Source organism: Ipomoea nil, unplaced genomic scaffold (genome assembly GCF_001879475.1).
Source record: "Ipomoea nil cultivar Tokyo-kokei standard unplaced genomic scaffold, Asagao_1.1 scaffold0688, whole genome shotgun sequence".
NCBI classification, from domain to species: domain Eukaryota; kingdom Viridiplantae; phylum Streptophyta; class Magnoliopsida; order Solanales; family Convolvulaceae; genus Ipomoea; species Ipomoea nil.
Genome location: NW_017617116.1, coordinates 993,417 through 1,013,947, shown reverse-complemented (window position 1 = coordinate 1,013,947; position 20,531 = coordinate 993,417). Strand labels below are relative to the sequence as shown.

Here is a 20,531-nt window from a genome sequence, read left to right as displayed (position 1 = left end):
TATATTTTAATTTTTATTATTATTTATTTGATTTATAAATTTATAATTATAAAATAAACATAAATAATTAACATACTTAACATATATACACCTAAAATTACAAGCTTTCATTTGTTGAAAAAATAATTAAAATATTATTATAAAAAATTTTATTACAATTTTTATTTTTATTATATTTAAGTTACACATAGCAAAATACAAATAAAATTATAATTATAAACTTTTCAAATTTTTTTATATTATAATTTTAGCATATAAAAAAATTGTTTTTTTACAAACAATATCATATAAAATTTAATAATAAAATTCAACAATTTAAAAAAAAAAAAGAACAAAGAAAACAAAACAACAAAATATATATATATATATAAACAAATTTCAAGCTGAGAGTTGGCGGCCACTCTCAGCCGCCCGCTGAGCCGCAGGGGTGAGATGGTGAGACGTACCTGCGCGTCTCACCTTTTATTTATTATTATTTAAAAAAAAAAAAACTAACAAAACTTTGGTTTCTTGCAGGAGAAAGAAACCTCCAAAATCTCCAACCTCCATTCGTCAAAAGCTGAGAAAAAAACATTTTATTGTTCTAAAATCCATGAATGAACCCTGAGGTTGCTCTTAGAATCATAATAATGACACTCCCAAAATCAACCTCTTCTAAGGGTATCTCCAACAATGATTTTTTGATGATTTTTGTCAGATAAAAAACTTTGAAAGATGATTTTTTTTTATGTGAACAATGAATTTTGAGGTGATTTTTATTCTTGCAAGAACAAATTTTTTGTGGGTCCCAAATGAGAGGGAGATGGTAGAAGTGCAGAAGGCTATTGCCTTTGTGCGTGTTGGGGACACATTCAGCGCCCACTACACGCGTCGTAAGCTTTGTTTTGTTTTTTTTTTTTTTTTTCCTATTCTCTTTCTCTCATCTCTCTCCTAATGGGCACATTAAAAAAAAAAACATACTATTGGAGATGCTCTACTATGTGTTATTGGTAATATAAATATTCTATGCATTTAAGGTGAATCCCATATGTGGGTTTTTAGTGGTTTTTTGTAACTTTTGTGTACATGTGTAAATGTGTAATATATATTATTTTTCTTCTTTGTCTACTTCGTAAATACTGCTTAACATTGATAAATTTAATCATATAACTAAATGTTTTCAAAATAATTAAGCGAAGCTAAGAAAAGATGAATAATAAAGTAAAAAAGACAATATTTATAATTTTACTCATTCGTTAACATTAAATTCACACACAAGATGAAAATGACTACCAATCAATTCATGGGCTAAATGGGGTCATGTTTTAATTAAAAAATAAATAAATTTACCATTATGACACAACTGAAGAATTAAAAATGTCATTTTATAGTTTAGTTTTAATATTATACATATTACTTCAATTATACTTGTACACAGAGTCAACAATAAAAACTGACTATAAGATAACCTGGATAACTTGTAATTCGTTTTTGTTAGAATTAGGACAACTTGTGATTCGTTTTTGTTAGAATTAGAACAATTTGTAATTTACATCTTCTAACAATCACTAATGAGTAATGACTAATGTATAAAAAAAAAACAATAGAAAGCGTTAAAAAGCTGTGGTAGTGTAGAATACAAGCGCTAAACTGCAGCGTAGTCTCACAAAACTAAGGTGTAAAATGATATTATAGGAAATAATGAAGAAAAATAGGGAAAAAAAAAAAAAAAAAAAACAGATCTTGCATCTCTATCCGACTCCATGGCTGACCCATCGGCCCATCTCTTCGTTCCGGATAAACTCTCACGTTTCCTTCCCTTTCGCAAATCCCAATGCTTAACCACATACTATTTATATAAAGACACGCACACGTTTGAATTCGATACACACTTCTGTTAGAGAGAGAGAAAGAGAAAGAGAGAGAGAGAGATATGGAGAAGGCAATTGAGAGACAAAGGGTTCTGCTTCAGCACCTACGACCAACTAACGCTGCCTCTTCCCTCGATTCCATCGAATCCTCTGTTTCTGTGAGTCTATCTCGCGCAAGTGATCTTGATTTTCGTTTCCTTGTTGCGGGATCTCTTCATGTTTGATCCGGATTTATTATCTGCTTGTGGCGGGTTTATAATTTCGTCTGAATTAGCTGTTTAGCTCCTTTTGAATTCGATCTTACTGTTGCTGAAATTTTAATGTCCGTTGGCTCGGTTTTCCGATATTGTTGCGCTGTTTAATTGGTGTGATAGATTGATTTGTGTTAATCACTAAATAATTCATTTTTTTTTTTTTTTTAGTATTTGTTTATACCCAGATTTACCCTTTTTGTGCTGACGTATCCTTAAACGAAAAAAGATGTAAACTTTGATTCAGGACTCAGGACTAGTGTTGATGACTAAAAAAAGATGTAAACTTTGATTCAGGACTCAGGACTAGTGTTGATGACTAAAAAAGCGGAGGAAGGTAAAAGGAGTAAGTGAGAACAAAGAGGAAAATCAATTTTTAGACAATCAACCTTAGTATTTCGGATATATATACTTAATTAATAACTTATAATTATACTTTCTGTGATGTATTGACGTGTCTCTTTGTATCTTTTATATGTCACTGCATAAGTATTTTACTACTGTGAGGAGCATACTGTACACTGAAGTAGATTTGCAAGCAAAATGGTACACATGCCACACACATGTTATGTCTGAGTATCTAACTTTTTGTCTTCAATCTATCAACTAGGCATCTGTATGTGCTGCTGGGGATAGTGCTGCATATCAGAGGAATTCTGTTTATGGAGATGATATAGTCATTGTTGCGTAAGCGTTTGTTTCTTCAATTTGCTTTTGCTTTAATTCACTCTTTAACACTTCAAAAAGTTTTGAGATTCAGAGAAGTAAATTGCTGATTGACTCATTGATCAGTGTTTCCATAAAATGATTTTTAAAAAAATTTATTATCAGATGTTCAGATTGTAGTTTGTTGTTTTTATCATGTGATTTTCCAATCCTAAGTATCTGTAATTCTTGATCTATACAGTGCATATAGGACACCTCTTTGCAAATCAAAGAGGGGTGGCTTCAAAGATACTTACCCAGATGATTTACTTGCCTCTGTGCTAAAGGTTTGTTCTTGTTGCTTTGTTCTACTGAAAGTTGTAATCTTCTAACTCTTCTGGTTTCTTTTTTTCTAAAATAAATATTTTTTACAGGCATTGATTGAGAAAACTAATTTGAACCCTAGTGAAGTTGGGGATATAATTGTGGGTACAGTCTTGGCACCTGGATCTATAAGGGCAAGTGAGTGCAGGATGGCTGCTTTTTATGCTGGATTTCCTGGTATGTCTGTACATTCTTGGTGTGTAAAAACTCTGTTCTGTTGGTAAAAAATAATTGATGTTAATATGGTTTTGGCTCTGTGCAGAAACTGTTCCAGTTAGAACTGTGAACAGGCAATGCTCTTCTGGTCTCCAAGCAGTTGCAGATGTTGCTGCAGCTATCAAAGCTGGATTTTATGACATAGGTAGACTGTTGTCTGTTATAAATGTTACTTTCAGTTAAACCCACACAATGAGGACTTCAATATTTACCGATGTAAATTTAATTTCCTGAATTAGGCATTGGGGCTGGCTTGGAGTCTATGACTGTAAACACCATGGCATGGGAAGGCTCAGTCAATCCTAGAGTATGTTTCCTTTTGTCATGAATATTTATTCTTGGGTTTCTTTTGAATTGAAAATGAATAAATAATATCCATTGTTGAAGTATGCTGATCTAGATTCATATTGAAACAGGCTAGTACATTACAGCAAGCTCAAAACTGTCTTCTTCCCATGGGTATTACTTCTGAAAATGTTGCACATCGCTTTGGTGTGACAAGGCAAGAACAAGATCAGGCAGCTGTAAGTTGGTATCTATTCATTTACATCTTCATCAATTAATAATTGTTGAGCATATAGCCATTAATGTGCAATCCAACTATCAGCTCAGGTTAGTTGAGATGGAGCACATGCTTCAATTTGGTATCAGAGCCAGACCAAAGGTCATGAGTTCGAATCTCAGCACCACCCACGTGTTGCTTGGAACCCACCGCACACGTGAGGGGACGTGTTGAGCATATAGCCATTAATGTGCAATCCAACTATCTGCTTAGGCTTTTAGTTGAGATGGAGCACATGCTTCAATTGTAATGTTATTGATTAATGTCCTTCCTTTTGTGGTATATTTGTTAGGTTGAGTCACATAGGAAGGCTGCTGCTGCAACTGCTGCTGGAAAGTTCAAAGATGAAATAATACCTGTGACAACAAAGGTAATAGATTCTCTTAAATTGTTGTGTATATGTTTTTAGCATACTAATTATTCTTCTGATTTCCTGTTTTGGAACTAACCAATTATTTTGTTAATTAAGATTGTTAACCCAAAAACTGGAGATGAGACTACCGTGACAATCTCTGTTGATGATGGGATTCGTCCAAATGCAAGTATTGGAGACCTGGCAAAGTTGAAACCTGTGTTCAAGAAAGATGGGACCACCACTGCTGGTAATTAGAAATTCACTTGAAATTTACTGGGATAAATTATGTAGGAATATATCATTTTGATTTTCTTTTTTATTTGATGAATTATAGGAAACTCTAGTCAAGTTACTGATGGGGCTGGTGCTGTACTGCTTATGAAGAGGAGTCTTGCAATCCAGAAAGGACTTCCAATCCTTGGTGTATTCAGGTTTTATTCTTGTCAATAGCATTGTAAAATGTATTTCCAATGAATTACGAGATTTGGGTCCTCCAATTAAGTTGTCATAGTTCTCAAGTAGTAGATGGTCTGTGTTGCAGGACTTTTGCTGCGGTTGGTGTAGATCCTGCTGTAATGGGCATTGGTCCAGCCGTGGCAATTCCGGCAGCTGTTAAATCTGCTGGACTTGAACTGGATGATATCGATCTTTTTGAGATCAATGAAGTGAGTTGATTTGACGTTTCTTTTCTTTCTGTTTTATGCATTTTGAGTTACTTCTCAATTCGAAGTGATTGTAATATTGTTGCTCTCCTGCAGGCATTTGCATCACAGTATTTATACTGCCAAAAGAAGCTGGGACTTGATCCAGAGAAGATCAATGTAAATGGAGGTGCCATGGCTATTGGTCATCCTTTGGGTGCAACAGGTACATGTTCTCAAAAGTAGATAAATCTTGTTCGATCTTACACATTTTGGTGTGATCTGCTTTTGCTACAATCAATAGCACACTTTAACCCAACATGGTAGCTCAAGTGGCAAATGAGCTCTCTTTGTGGGGGAGAATTCTGGGATAACCCGGGTTCGATTCCCACAAGTGACGATTCCCTTTGGGCCAGCTTCTGTGTCTCTCGGAGCGAACCGGGTGGACCTGGACCGTTAAACGGACAGAGAAAGACTCGGACCACAGTGTGGTTTACACCAAAAAAAAAAAAAATAGCACACTTTACAGAATTACGGGGTGACTTACTGGTGAATGACAATTGCTTGACTTGCTTTTATTATTCTGTAATTTGCATTCTTAAGGAGCTCGGTGTGTTGCAACTTTGTTGCATGAGATGAAGCGTCGTGGCAAAGACTGCCGCTATGGTGTGGTTTCCATGTGCATAGGTACATTCTTTCTTCTGTTCTTTAACCTTTAAGAGGGAAAGAAAAATCCAAAAACAAATGGGAACATCGACATTATTCGTTTTCATTTTCATTTTTGCGAGCATTCTTGTTTCCAGATTAGTACATGTGAGCGTGTTTTCTCTCTCTAATGTTATCGAACAGGCACGGGAATGGGTGCTGCGGGTGTTTTTGAGAGAGGCGATGCTTGTGATGAGCTCAGCAATGCCCGAAAAGTCGAAACTCATGGCTACTTGTCTAAGGATGCTCGGTAGACCTCTCATGGTGTATAAATCTCTTGGTTTCATCAATAATTTATGAAGTGGGAAGCAGTGACATCAATAAGTTAAATTTTTAAGGGTAGTAGGGAAGTTTTTACTGTGGCACTTCAATTGTATGATTGGATTACAAATTCCCAGACTTTAATTAATATCAAGTAATTGTAGCAGCATAATAATCAATGAGAACTTGTGTAATCCTGAGTGTTGAAATATATTTATAATTAGTTTATTACAATTACATAGTTTTCTTCTTAATTTTTAAATATTACAAAGTACTGTTTAAACAATTATTGATAGTGACACAAAATCCCATCCAGTGTTATATTTTCCTTGCTAAATGTATTACAGTAGTATTTTATAATATGACTTTGTCTATAATAAAAAGTGAAAAAAGATTTTGCTTTTAGTATGAAGTATTAATTAATAAAATGATTGTTCCTTTCAAAAATCATTACTATCAACTACTCAAAATGATTTTTAAACACCATCTTTTACTATAAATAAAAGGGAAAATGGTCAAATAGGTCATTGAATTTTATTTGAAAGTGTAATTAATTCTCTGAACTTCAAAAAAGGTGCAATTAAACACTCAAACTTATCATTTAAACCCATTAACCGGTAATTTACATGAAGTAACCCACGACTCTTTGATTTAAAAAAAAAAATAAAAAATTTAACGACTTTAGTCGTTTCTTCACCGGAGAAAACGACCACACCAGTCAACTGTTAGTTGCCATCTACACCCGAGAAGACGACAAGTCGATCGTCGCCGATCATCTGGTGAAGAAAACCAAAGATGGCTACTGGTAATTTATTTTTATTTTATTTTTCTAATCGTGAACAATGGTTAATGACTCATTTTGAGTGTTCAATTGTACTTTTTTGCAGTTTAAAGATCTAATTGCACTTTCGAGTAAAGTTTAAAGACCTATTTGATCATTTTTCCTAAATAAAATAGTAGAAAATTGAAAAAAAAAATAAATCCTTAAGAGATTCCATACATGAAAAGGGGTAGCGGGGTAATCCAATATTAACCATTTTTTTAATGATCCACAATTAGTGTATACAAGACTTGTACATTAACACTTCTACATCAATGATGATAAATCAAATATGTTGTCATAATTTATTTATTACTTGGAGATCAACCTCCTAAGTCCTAACATGAGGTTAGGGGTAGCTTTAAGCTTATAGTGAAAGAGCTAAATAAAACCATAGTCCATAGATGAGTAGATGTAAGACTTAACAAAACTATTTAGGCCACTGACAAGAAGTTATTATGGTTGGTTTGGTATATGGTGCTAATACAGTTTTTTGACTTGACAACTCACAGTTAGTTCTGGAATGGCTTTTTGTAATGAAGCAAAGCCATAACTCATGCATAAGCAAGTTTAAAATCCTACTACAAATACTGGACATAACCAACTGCCAGTTAGTTATAGTTCATCAAGTTCAAGGTCTACCAACAATTGTAATTAACCAGTGACAGTAAGCCTACAGACACGAAATAAATTGTTCTTATATCTACCAACTTCTTAGGCTGTAGTCAAATCCAAACCTCATTCAGTGTCAGGTGAGCCTCCCGGAACAAGCTGCATTTCACAAAAAGGCATAATGATACCTAACGGATTAAAGTAAAGGAGCGACGATAGCAGAAACAGCAGGCTAAATCATTATTATAACAAAAACTCACAATGGCAATGTTGTTTCCATTGAGCAAGATCTGATCAAGCTTTGTTATTCGCCGTCCTTCAGAGGTGATCTCACTGCAATATATTGAACAAAGAAATAATCTTTGAGTGATCAATTATGTTAAAGTATGGACAATGGACAACTTGACATGGTCAATAAAAATGATAAATGAAAAAGTATAGGCCCTGTTTGGTAAAAAATTGGCCTATAGGCCAATTTTGGCTTATTTGACCACTATTAATTTTAATTGTTTGATTTAGTTAAAATATCAATATAAATGTTTGGTTAATTAGCTTTTTGCAACTCCAAAAGGCTAAAATTCAAAAAGCTACTCCAAGCAACTTTTTCAATTAGCTTTTTTAGAAAACAAATTATACCAAACAGCTATCAACTAACAGCTAATTTACCAAACACTTTTCTACAATCAGCTAATGTTATCAACTATTTATACCCTCTAATTAACACAATCAGCTAACAGCCATTTTACCAAACAGGGCCATAAAATTCATGACTATAGCTAAATGTTCAGAAATTCACATGACAAGCATTTAATATGAAAACAATAGTAACAAATGGCAGATTAAAATACTAAATTGCCACAGTTCTTTTATTCTGCAATACATAATCATTTAAGTGCTTGGTCCTGCTTCAAATGCTTTACCACATTACTGTGGCTAGTTTGCCAAATAAAATGAAAAGTGGTTATGTGTAAGGGCTATACACACACACATACATATAAACAATGTGCTTGTAAACTCACTGCATCCTTTTCTTCAAGTAAAATAATGAGAGACTATATTAAGTAAAAAAGCTGAGTATTCAACTAATAGAAGAGATGATTATATGCTTTGGATGTGAAGCTGCCCTTGTTTATTAACTAATCTTTAGGATATCTGCATAAACATAGTTTCCCAGCAACATGAGTTTAGGATATCAGCTCCAGTTTTCTACTTGAGAGACCGGTAGAATGGTAGATATCTCTAATTTTACATTGTGCCACCGATGACAAACTTGAGTTCAAGGAAGTCCCCTATTTTCCTTCGTTTTCACCAAAAGATCCAAGTGTCAAATGCTAAAACAGCAAGGCAGCAAGCACCAGAACCTTAAAGAAGTTGAATTTAGGGTGCCTTAGTATGAGAATTCAGATGCATTTCGGGAAATTGGGGATTTCTATCCCTCAGTCAACCACAAGTTCAATTCTCTACTAGAATGCCAGAAAGGGTATTACCATGAGCTTCTTCAAATTATTCTCTTTTTCTTTCTCTTTCTTTATCATAGGCAAATGATCTGTGTTTGGATAAACCCTTGGAATGTCTCCAAATTCTTTTTCCACTAAATCACATCCTAAAAGCCAGATATATAGTTTGTCCACTATCTTGATTCATCTGACTGCTGTCAAACTCAAACATGGGCTAAGATTGTTTCTTTTTGTTAGGTACATTGGCTAAGATTCTCTCTGTATTTTACATGAGCCAGGAGTTCAAGATATACTTAGTGCACATGAAACTTGAAATGAAACTCTAGCCATTGGATTTAGTACGCCAATGTACCTAAGTATATCTTGAACATAGCCTGTATTTTACATGAGCCAGGAGTTCAAGACATAAAATGTCCTCGAAGATGTTTATTCTGATTGGCATGTTAAACAGAGCTCAATTAGTAAACATTTATAACTGGAATATCTCAAACATAAACTAAACCACCCAAAAACATAATAATTATCACAACATAACAAAAAATGCAAATAAAATTTAATTTTACCTTAGTAATTCCTATTTTAATTATTGGCTTCAGAGAAAATAATTGAAAATGCAATAACCCTTAAATTGAAGCAACCCTAATTTCAATAGAGGAACGTACTATTCAGTGACATCTTCGAGGACCATGTTAACATAAACATCAAATCCTCTAAGTGTTCCAACAAGCTCCTTATCCCCTTTCATTATGACCCAGATTTTGGACCCAATGCAGCGATCAATTAGCTCTGCAAATAAAAAATTAAAAAATATCTTCAAAAATTTATATCCTGCGGAAAAAATAAGAAAAATAAAAAAGAGTACAAGGCAACATACCAGATGGAAGCAGCTGAGATGGATTGTTCGAAGACATGGTGATGTGAGAAACAGAGGGATTTCTGCTTTCTCTCTGCTGGTACAATAGCTACTCTGCAGTTAGTAATTTAGGGCACTCTGAGTTTCTTAAGCCTTTAACACAAAGGACATATTTAAAAATGTATAAATTTTAATTAAAAACCAAATTTATACAACCTACCAGATTACTTTCAAATGTACAAAACCGGTTAAAATGTCAATTTGAGCACTATGATTTACACAATTTCAGAATATTTTCTATCGCTTTTCTTTTTTCCAGTAATTTCTACTTGAGTTTATCTGCTTGCATGAAAGCAGGCAAAGTGGAATGCCATAATCCACAAATTGTTGAAACTAGCTTGGCTTTTCTAGCTCAAGAATCAGCCCACTCTTGCTATTGGCATTACATAGTTGAGACAGCTGTGCACTTGATAAATAGACTGCCATCACCACTAATAAACAATAATACTCCCTTTGGGCTGCTCTATAACAAACCACCTAATTATAGTTTTGGGTGGCTTTGCTTTCCATTGTTATGACCACTATATAATGCTTCCCATTGTTATGACCATATAATCACTATATAACATTTTCGGTTTACTACATGTGTCTTTATTGGTTATCATACATCTTTCCACAGTTATCATTGTCCTGATCCTAGCATTGGGAAGAAATCCATTGCTCGCCATGTCCATTTTGAGAAAACTAATCTTTCATTAGTGAAGTTTTTGCATAATCAAGTTTCCAAGTCAAAGCAACCAGTTAATTCTCAGTAGACTATTTTTGTTCCCATGCAGTCTATAGAAACAATTAAACATAGTGCATCATCTACGGCATAGTAACAAGCAACAGCAGTAGCTTGTAGCTTGAAGAGCTATTCATGGCTTGGGTTTCTCAGTTGGTTGAGAATTATCTCAGTGTCACCAACACCACTTTCACAATATTCCTCAAGCCCATTGCTAAAGAACCTACCATACCCCATGCCTCTTTGGTGGATAATTCTCTAAGTTTGAAGATCTATTCAAGTCATTAGTGCTAATAACTCATAGTCCAAACTCCAAAGTTCCAAACTTAAAAGCTCAAAATTTAAAGACAACCCCAATAACTCATAATAAAATACAAACTTAAAGTCTGAACAATGCCTTCAAATGCAAATGCAAACTTAGACTGATAGGTATTCACAAATAACATCCCTGGGAAAAAGTCTTCCATCTTCATCAATTAGTCACTTAAAATCAAAAGCAAAACTTCTTCCTTGGTTTAGAGTAATACTTCTGATCTTCTAGGAAGGAATGGGTCAACAGCTTTTCAGTTTTCTTTCAAACTCAGATATCAAATCTGCTATAATAACAGGGATAATTGCATAACTACAACATATGCAACCAGTAAAATCACATAATACAGATTCTTCGTACAAAATACTCTACCCAATCAAAAGGGAAGGGGATTCCATGCCCTGATTGATATTAATAAAATAATACTTAAAAAGAAATTTGAAGTACACAGTCTCAGAAACAAAGGAAACCACAGAGAGTAAATAAACCAGATTAAAAGAAGAGGAAATAAACCTAAGCCGCGAGAACGACAGCTGCTAGAAGCGTAGAATCTTGCAATTAGGAAGGCAGAGAGGCTAAACCTAAGGCTCGAGTTCTAGTGTTCTACTATGGACGCTCTGTCACTGTGTAGGGTTTTATTTTTACTTCTTTTTTGGTTAGTGGTTTAAGGCTAGCACGGGAAGGTGGAAATGATAATTTTCAAAGTGTAAGAACTCAAATATGTAAATATAATAAATATATAATTGAGATAAGGGTGAAATTCACATCCAACATATTTGGATAATCTAATTCGCGGACCAGAGTTTATCTTGCGAGGTAGATCATAATTTTAAAGTGTGTATTTCTAATATTAGAATTGTAAACTTTTATAATATAGATTGTATTTATAAATTTTGAGAATTTATAAATACAATATAGGGTCATCACAAATGGTAAATTTTTTAAAAGTAAATTGTGAACATTATTTAATATGTAAATTGTGTATTTTTGGAATCGGGTTCATCTTGTAAGGTGGACTCGGGTCCACATAATAATTTGCCTGCAATTGGATGGATTGCTATGACCGCATCTTGTATATCTTGGCTATAGTAGACCAAGAGTTGTGGTCTGGGTGTAAAAAGCACTCGCAGTTGTCTCTTGTAGCTCGACTTATGAGCTTGAAATCAGAGAATCACATATCAAAAAAATGTTTCAATCAAATCACTGAATTTATGAAAGAAGCTTGTTCCGGAAGATAATCTAATTCCTGACAACTTCTACGAAACCAAAAAGTTATTACGGGGTATGAGGTTACCAGTTCAGAAGATTGATTGTTGCAATATTGGGACTCAGATTTAGATTGTATATCAAATATGTTGTCATAATTTATTACTTGGAGATCAACCTCCTAACATGAGGAGCTTTAATTTTAGTGAAAGGGCCATAGATGAGTAGATGTAAGGCTTCACAACAAAAATGTTTAGGCCACTTAAAAGAAGTTATTATGGTTGGTTTGGGGTATGGTGCTAATATGTACAGTTTTTTGAGTTGACAACTCCTTAGCTTGGTCCTATTTGTTGGTCCACCTGGTTCGATTATGGCTTTTTGTAATGAAGCAAACCATAATTCATGCATAAGCAAATTTAAAAGCATACTACAAACAAATACTGGACATATTGGCAGTCACAAAAAGAATGCCAACTGTCAGTTAGTTGGCAAAATTATGCAAGGTAGACACCGTTTCAAAATTGTCGTAATTGTAAATATAGAGTTCAAAAATTATGAACATAGAGTTCTATAATTATGAACATATAGTTCTGTAATTGTGAATATAGAGTTCAATAATTATAAATATGAAGTTCAAAAATTATGAACATAGATCAGAGTTCAGTAATTGTGAATATAGAGTTCAATAATTGTGAATATGAAGTTCAAAAATTATGAACATAGAGTTTTATAATTATGAACATAGAATTTAATAATTATGAACATAAAACTGTGTCCACATTGCAAGGTGAACACAGTTCCATGGCATAACAATTGCAGTTAGACGACAATTGATCAAGTTCAAGGTCTACCTACAATTGGCATGATAACTATCTATTGTCCTTAATTTGAACTGATCAACTTAGATGGATTATTTCATTATGTCCTTTAAACGTTATTTGTTATAGACTAAATTAATTAACAACATTTTGAACAAATGGAAGTCAAATTTATTCAAATTAAAATATTCAGAGTAAGTATCAAACTTTTTAATGAGTAATAATTAAGGACCAAAACTACGGCTCTGTTTGGCAAACCTAGCTGAAAAACTATAAGCTAGGAGTTGAAAGCTGAAAAGTTATAAGCTCGGAGCTGAAAACTGAAGACCTGTTAAACTAGGTAGCGTTCCAAAATAAGCTCTTATTTTAAGCTAGGAGCTTATTTTGGGAGCATTATCAAACAGAGCTTATAGCTTATTAGTAGCTTAAAATAAGCTATAAGCTCCTAAATAAGCTCTGTCGAACAGAGCCTACAATTACCTCAACTACGATACTCTATTCGTCTTATTTAAAACAATTCAATTCTTGGAATATTTAATTTAGAATTATATTATTGTATAGTATATACACACACACGTACAAATCACGTTAAAAAAATTTATTAAACACAAAAAGTCAAATTAAATACAACATAGTATAGACAATGATATGCATTGCGAGATAGACCATTGGTACATGTTTATTTTTTAGTATTCTAAATGTTCATTTTTAATATATTGTAAGTTCATTTATTTTAAGTAGCAGTACACTAAAAAAATATGTATTAAATTAAAAATTAATTTTTAATATACTAAAAATAAACTTGTATGTCTTGATGATGATTATAATTCTATATTTTGTACTAGTGATATTATACCAATAAATAATTCATCACCATCATCTATAAATACTAGAGAAATGTAGAAGGCAACACATGTGCAAACACATACACACGAGATAGAGATAGAGATATTGAGAGAGAGAGAGAGATGGAAATTGTAGAAGTGCTTCACATGAACGAAGGAAATGGAGACACCAGTTATGCTAACAACTCATTGATTCAGGTGCCTGCGTTTTGCATTCAAATTGGTTTTTTCGTTACGTTGCAATTGCTATACCATGTAATAGGATCCAACTTGCATTATATTATGGATCTAATCCAAAACGATATTTAAATTATGTGTTTTCAGTTAATCTTTTATCTAGCTGAATGTCATAATATGAATGTCATTTTGGACCAAGATTCACAATGTAATGTGGATTTTAGTTATGGTATAATTTGCTATAATTTCCGGAACAAATAAATTTAATTCTTGGTAACTGGTAAGTGCATGTTTTTATGGTTTGTATGAACAGAAAAATATGATACTTTGTATAAAGCCGACAAGAGAAGAAGCCATAACAGATGTGTATAACAGCCTTTGCCCAGAAACCATATCCATTGCAGACTTGGGATGTTCCTCCGGACCAAACACTTTTCTGGTAGTGTTCGACATCATCAGAGCGGTTGAAAAACTGCGAAAAATGACCGGAACCCACTCGCCGGAATATGTCATTCACTTCAGCGACCTTCCCAGCAATGATTTCAACTCCATTTTCCGGTCACTGCCCCGATATGTAGAGGATTTCAAGAAAGAGATGGGAGATGGGTTTGGGCATTGCTTCTTCGCAGGAGTGGGTGGTTCATTTTATGGAAGGCTTTTCCCCTCTAAAACTCTCCATTTTGTTCATTCCTCAAGCAGTCTCCATTGGCTTTCTCAGGTGTGCTTTATAATTATACACTCTTTTGCCTTCACTTTATTATAGGATTCTCCAAGTTTTTTCTTTTCTTTTCTTTTTTCCACAACCCATATTTAAAACTAAACAATAAATACTAACCACATCATCTTTTAATAGTACTGTCAAAGCGAGCCAGCCCCACCGCGGGCCTAAATTCTAGCGGGCTTTTGCAGGCTGGCCCGCTAGCTAGGGTTCATGCAATCCTAACCCGCTCTATGCGTGTTAATTCAAAATTAAAAAAAAAAAAAAAAGAGTAAAATCTACAAATACTAACCTTGCGAATTTGCAATCCAACTTTATAGTGTAACAAAAAGTAATATTGACCTATGGGCTAACCCACATTTTCGCGAGCCTATTTTTCCATGACCCTAACCCGTCTCACCGTGAGGCGAGTGCAGATCAGCCCGCAGATTTCAGCCCATTTTGACAGTACTATCTTTTAACTAAAAAAATCCACTTTGTTAACCCAATATATACAAACCCATTAATGGGACGTTTAAAGTGGTAATTTCGAGATATAATTTTAAGTGGGGTTAAGTTTTAATTTGAATGGTATCAAAATGTATTCAGGTTCTCGTAAGTGAGAGATTGACTTAATTTAATATATTATATATTTAAAATGAATAATTGGTGAATAAGAAATTGATTTTCAAAGTGTACCAATTGAGTTGAGAACAATAGAGTTTGATAAGGCTTTTTTTAGTAACTTTTGTCAAACATTAAAAATAGATGTGAGTTTGCATAGTTTAAATACAATTCAACCTTTTAAAAAGTTTAAATTATATAGCATAAAGTCTTTTTCTCACATATAACCTTGGGCGGTATAAAATGTTTTTACGTTTAAAGAAGCACATGCACACCTTGAATTTGAGCAACTCAAAACTCTTGGTCTTTAGAGAAAGAAGAGGGGAGGGACCCTCTCTTCTTTGTTATTAGTTTCATACATTTTGTTTGGAAAAATTTTAAGTTAGACCGAGTTACCACTTTATGGTATACATTATAAATATATTATAAATAAGGAAAAATGACACATTTGTTATTGAATTATATAGGGAAAAGGGTCAAATAGGTCCTCAAACTTTAGCTTAAAAGTCAATTAGGCTCCTAAACTTTTAAAAGGTGCAATTACACCTATCAACAATTCATTTAGGTGTAATGAAGCCCAAAAACAAGTTAATGACCTGCTATCATAGGTCATTAGGGTTCAGGCCACCTTCCGGCAATTTTCTGACAAAAAAAAATGTGACCAGCAACCGACCCAGATTTGCCGAAAATTTCGTTGGTCACTTTTTTTTTTTTTTTTGCCAAAAAATTCGTCGGAAGGTGATCTGAACCCTAATGACCTATGATAGCAGGTCATTAATTTGTTTTTGGGCTTCATTGCACTTAAATGAATTGTTGATGAGTGTAATTGCACCTTTAAAAAGTTTAGGGGCCTAATTGACTTTTAAACTAAAGTTCAAGGGCATATTTAACCATTTTCCCAATTATATATGAAAATAGAATCTTATATTTGAATTATACAAGCTAGCCTTGGTCTCATTAGGTCATCTAATTCTTTCTCTTTCTATTTCTTATCAGATACCAAAAGGATTGGAGGAGAACAAAGGTAATATTCGTATCGCAGCTTCAAGCCCACCTAGTGTGATAAAGGCATATTACGACCAATTTGAAAGAGATTTCTCAACCTTTTTCAAGTGTCGCTCAGAAGAATTAGTGATGGGTGGACGAATGATATTATCTTTTACGGGAAGAAAGAGTGAAAGCCACAATCCCAGTCATGATGTTCTTAACATTTGGACACTTTTAGCCAATTGCCTCAAAGATCTAGTTACAAAGGTAATTAAATATCCACGTCTCGTAATTAAAGATCGTTTCAATACTTTAAAATTAGAGTCTTTAAACGTATAATATGCGAGATCGAGTAACACACATTTATATGATTTTATAAATGCATGCATGCAGGGATTAGTAGAAGAGGAGAAACTAAACTCCTTCCATCTTCCCATGTACGAACCATCTCTAAAAGAAGTGAAAATGGTTGTTGAAAAGGAGGGCTCATTCTCAATTAATGTTTTGGAGGGTTACACACATGATTTTGGTGAATCTGTGAAGGATGGAGCAATTATCAACACAGTGAGAGCCGTGGTTGAGCCGTTGGTTGTTAGCCATTTTGGAGGGGGAATTATTGACCAAGTTTTTAATAAGTATGAAGAAATGATTGGTGAATGCCGCATGACCGAATTTGTGAAGGATAATTTCATCATTATTGTCTCCCTCACTAAAATTTAAAAGGAATTACTAACTCAAAGTTGTGCACTTGATCTATTCCATATATGTACTAGTACTGAAAATAAGGATCGGTGCTAAAATAATTCTTCTATTATATTTTTATATTCCTGCGAAAAGGAAAATTAAAATACACATATTTCCAACTTCATTTTATTATGTTGCATATTCACTACAACTAAATATTATGTTGATTTGTCAGCTATAATATATTATGATGGTATCCCGGTTACCATAGACGATTATTTGGATGGTCTTATTTGGATGGTCACGACTCACGAGTTACTGTGACATCCATTTGATGAATCACAATATTGTACAACTAACATTCAAGTCTTTTCGGACTCATTTTGGAATTTGATTTGCACCCTTATGCGTGGGAAAAAGTCTCTAAACTATACAGTTCAAACTACATCTTAAAAGGTATTGTATATATACTAGTGCAAACCTACTTTTCTTTCTAATGCGGGACAAATGCTTTTTTCAAGCCTTTCAATCTTCATTTTTCAACTCAAATGGGTCTACTTTGATAATATAATCAATTTCTCATTTATCCATTATCCGTTTTGAGCGTACAATATATCGATTTCTTTTTTTCACTACGAAGAACCAGAATCCATTTTGACACAATTCAAATCTGAAATGGACCCACATAAAAAGTTACTCTTCAGGGCATCACCAATCCTTCTCCTTTATCTCCTCATTGTGTAGGCTCATTTCCTCCACATCACCATATAATCTCCTCTCATATTTTCTTCAAAACCCTTTTCAGCTTCTCCCTTTCTTCTCCTTTTTTATGTGAGACCATCTTCTAAATATCACCTATTATTTTATTCACTTATCTATAAATAATAATTTCAAAGTTTGATTTTAAATAAAAATAAATTTAAATAAAGAATGAACAAATTTAGAATCAAATTTTAAACACTATATATACCAACAATTAATAAAATTTAAAATTTTAAAAATAAAATAACAAATAAAAAACAAAAAATTAATTATATTTTTCTAATATATAAAATAGAGGGTGGGGAACAACTGTTCCCCCTTTGCGAGTGAATGTGGCATGTGGCCACCACGCACCACATGGTTGGCTCATGTTGATTATGCGCCTCGCGCTTGGATGTGCTTTCTCCAAAGAGACAGTTCTAGCTCTCTGGAGAAAGTAAAATCTCCCTTAACTTTTGCCCCTCTAGCCCTTCTCTCTCCCCCCATCCCCTCCTCCCTCTCCCCTTGCCTTCTACCGTTCTTCCTCCCCCTTAAAGTTGTGCATTTAAAATGCCCATAGGGGATCTCCAACCATGGAGATAAGAGGGGAGAAAATGATTAGAAGAGAGCAAAGATTAATCTTTGGAGATAACTTTTTGTCCGCAGATTAATTGTTACAGTGCATGATGCGTGTCACTCTATATATGACGTGCAGTTATTCCCTACCATCTGCTGTATATTAAAAAAAAATTGTTTTGTTTAATTAAAATCAAGCATTTTTTTTTTATAATTTGTTATTTTATTTTATAAATTTATAAATTAAAATTTATTTTTAAAATTTTTAATTTTATTAATTTTTAGTATTATATAGTATTTAAAATTTGTTTCTGATTTTTAATTTTATTAATTTGGTATCTTCCCTACTTTTAATTTTATTAATATTTCATTATTTATATTTATTTTTATTTATAATCAAAATTTTGAAATATTAATCATAGAGAAGTGAATAAAATAATAGATGTTGAGTGTGAAAGAGTAGGACCCACAAAATGGGAAGAAAATGAGAGAAGAATTGAAGAGAAAATTAGAGAGGAGATTATAATAATGTGATGTGGAAAAGTTGAGCTCACAGTTTGAGAAGAAAAGAGAGAACCATTGTGAATGCCCTTAAAGCAAATTCAAATGATTCAATGTTGTTGGTGTTTTTTTTTTTTTTTTTTTTTTTTTTTAAGTTTCTCTCAAGTGCTCATCAAGCACATAAAGAACGCGCGACGTGCCTACTGGCACTATGTAGGCTAGCAAATTGCTCGATTTTTTTTTTTCTCTTCCACAGATAAAATTCCCAACTTAGTAGATGAACTCTTCTCTTCTCTCTCCTTTAACATGGCCAAGCTCTCTTTCTTCTAAGTTAGCCAAAATCACCAAAAAATCTCGGGAGATGCTCTAAAAGAAATAAAAAGTAAATTAGAAAATTAAGAGTTAATGGTGTTTGGCATTCAAAAAAAAAAAAAGAGTTAATGGTGTTTGAATTAAATTAGGAGAATGAACATTATCTAAAGAAGAATTAAAAGAAATTTAAAAAAATATGACGAATAAAATAGACTGGATGGAATAATTAACTAACAATATATATTTTGACTGAAGAATTTTCTCCAAAGAAATATCAAATCCTTAATTAAATTTAAAGTCGTCTTAATGTCAAACAACTTGCCCACTGCCTCAAACTTATGTAATTCAAGTTCAATATGTCGAAAACATCTCCGTAACAGACGTATTGTTCTTTTGTTTGACTGCGAAGTTTGAAATGTCACATATGTATCTCATATATATCTCATACATTATTCACTGTTTGCTACCTTTTTTCCTTTCCATAAATGCAGAAAACTTTCAACATGACGACGTTCACAGTTACGTTATCCATAAATCCATTAATATACTTGACATTTAGATTGTAGTTGTCAAAACGAACCAATTTATCGGGATGGGCCGGTTTAGTCCGATTTTTAGATAAGTTGAGTTGAAATTTTTTTCAATTTGACCTGTGTAGCTTGTTAGATTACACGAGTTAACTCGTATAACTCGCGAGCCAACCTGTTCAGAAGACTTGAATTCTTAACCATTTAATTAATCAAACCTTAATAAGTCAATTATGCTAAGGGCACTTGTTGAACTTTTTAAAAAAAAAATATATAATTATATATATTTATCTAACCAAGACTATGTGGTCTAATGGTACCCGGGTTGGACTTCCATTTGGAAGGTTACAAGTTCGAGCCTCGGTGGAGGCGTTATTGGTTTTTTGTGTTTCAGTAGGTTGAGAAAGTATATGAACAGATACTACAATGTAATAGGGCCAGTAACATTCCAAAATATATATATATATATATATATATATATATTTATCTAAATCATTCATTAACATTATATATTTATATAAGGTAAAAATGCATTTTCAGTCTCTCAATTGTTCCTTGCTAGCCATTTTAGTCCCTAATGTTTTACTGTTGCAATATACATCTTTAACTCTTAAAAAAAAGTTGTAATATTAACCACTGGATCAACAAAACTATTAAATTCTATTAAATATGACTTAATACATGAATATTTTAGTACTTTGTAATTTTTTTCTTTAATTATAATCTTCTTTAGTCTCAAATTTTCATTTGTAAAAAAAAAAAAAAAAAAAAAAGGAATGACGTACACAATTGAAGAAGAAATTTTAGGCATGCAAGAAGGTTGTCAATTCTCTATTTTGCAATGAAATAACAAAATTGAAATAATACAACTACAAAAAATAAATATAATAAAATTTTAAAATACACATGTACTGTAGTAATATTTTAATAGCGTTTAATAATTTTATTAATCTAAGATTAAAATTGTAACTTTTTGAAGAGTTAAGGATGTATATTACAATGATAAAAAGTTGGGGACTAAAAAGGCTAGAAATGAAAAATTGAAGAATTAAAATGCATTTTCTTCTTATAGTACAATTCTTATAACATAATGTATATTTTTTTTTTAAAAAAAATAGACATAAATCATG

The 20,531-nt window shown here is 32.9% G+C and overlaps 3 protein-coding genes across 3 annotated transcripts; 2 read left to right on the top strand and 1 right to left on the bottom strand.

Annotated features, from left to right (window-relative positions):
* The first annotated feature begins 1,818 nt into the window (after positions 1–1,818).
* On the top strand, positions 1,819–6,098 carry LOC109175815 (3-ketoacyl-CoA thiolase 2, peroxisomal). The gene is made up of 14 exons (XM_019325174.1): positions 1,819–2,008; positions 2,712–2,788; positions 3,009–3,093; positions 3,181–3,307; positions 3,393–3,491; positions 3,586–3,653; positions 3,763–3,870; positions 4,201–4,278; positions 4,378–4,510; positions 4,598–4,694; positions 4,805–4,928; positions 5,022–5,130; positions 5,508–5,591; positions 5,754–6,098. The coding sequence occupies exons 1-14, from the start codon at positions 1,913–1,915 to the stop codon at positions 5,861–5,863; spliced, it is 1,395 nt and encodes a 464-aa protein (XP_019180719.1). The 5' UTR covers positions 1,819–1,912; the 3' UTR covers positions 5,864–6,098.
* A 1,025-nt stretch (positions 6,099–7,123) lies between these two features.
* On the bottom strand, positions 7,124–11,322 carry LOC109175822 (sm-like protein LSM5). Its single transcript, XM_019325182.1, has 5 exons — positions 11,220–11,322; positions 9,634–9,726; positions 9,422–9,545; positions 7,563–7,635; positions 7,124–7,461 (listed from the first exon to the last, which is right to left on the bottom strand). The coding sequence occupies exons 2-5, from the start codon at positions 9,668–9,670 to the stop codon at positions 7,429–7,431; spliced, it is 267 nt and encodes an 88-aa protein (XP_019180727.1). The 5' UTR covers positions 9,671–9,726; positions 11,220–11,322; the 3' UTR covers positions 7,124–7,428.
* A 2,331-nt stretch (positions 11,323–13,653) lies between these two features.
* Positions 13,654–16,848, top strand: LOC109175817 (salicylate carboxymethyltransferase-like). Its single transcript, XM_019325176.1, has 4 exons — positions 13,654–13,773; positions 14,066–14,470; positions 16,070–16,327; positions 16,454–16,848. The coding sequence occupies exons 1-4, from the start codon at positions 13,699–13,701 to the stop codon at positions 16,778–16,780; spliced, it is 1,065 nt and encodes a 354-aa protein (XP_019180721.1). The 5' UTR covers positions 13,654–13,698; the 3' UTR covers positions 16,781–16,848.
* Positions 16,849–20,531: the final 3,683 nt, after the last annotated feature.

What these genes read in the sequence shown, in the direction of transcription:
- LOC109175817 (XM_019325176.1), top strand. Translation starts at nt 13,699, where the DNA reads ATGGAAATTGTAGAAGTGCTTCACATGAACGAAGGAAATGGAGACACC. An exon ending in CTAACAACTCATTGATTCAG is followed by an intron (nt 13,774 to 14,065) that starts GTGCCTGCGTTT and finishes TTGTATGAACAG; the next exon opens with AAAAATATGATACTTTGTAT. An exon ending in GTCTCCATTGGCTTTCTCAG is followed by an intron (nt 14,471 to 16,069) that starts GTGTGCTTTATA and finishes ATTTCTTATCAG; the next exon opens with ATACCAAAAGGATTGGAGGA.
- LOC109175815 (XM_019325174.1), top strand. Translation starts at nt 1,913, where the DNA reads ATGGAGAAGGCAATTGAGAGACAAAGGGTTCTGCTTCAGCACCTACGA. An exon ending in AGCTGGATTTTATGACATAG is followed by an intron (nt 3,492 to 3,585) that starts GTAGACTGTTGT and finishes TTCCTGAATTAG; the next exon opens with GCATTGGGGCTGGCTTGGAG. An exon ending in AGATGGGACCACCACTGCTG is followed by an intron (nt 4,511 to 4,597) that starts GTAATTAGAAAT and finishes GATGAATTATAG; the next exon opens with GAAACTCTAGTCAAGTTACT.
- LOC109175822 (XM_019325182.1), bottom strand. Translation starts at nt 9,670, where the DNA reads ATGTCTTCGAACAATCCATCTCAGCTGCTTCCATCTG. An exon ending in ATCTCAGCTGCTTCCATCTG is followed by an intron (nt 9,546 to 9,633) that starts GTATGTTGCCTT and finishes TTTTATTTGCAG; the next exon opens with AGCTAATTGATCGCTGCATT. An exon ending in CTCGAAGATGTCACTGAATA is followed by an intron (nt 7,636 to 9,421) that starts GTACGTTCCTCT and finishes AATATATTGCAG; the next exon opens with TGAGATCACCTCTGAAGGAC.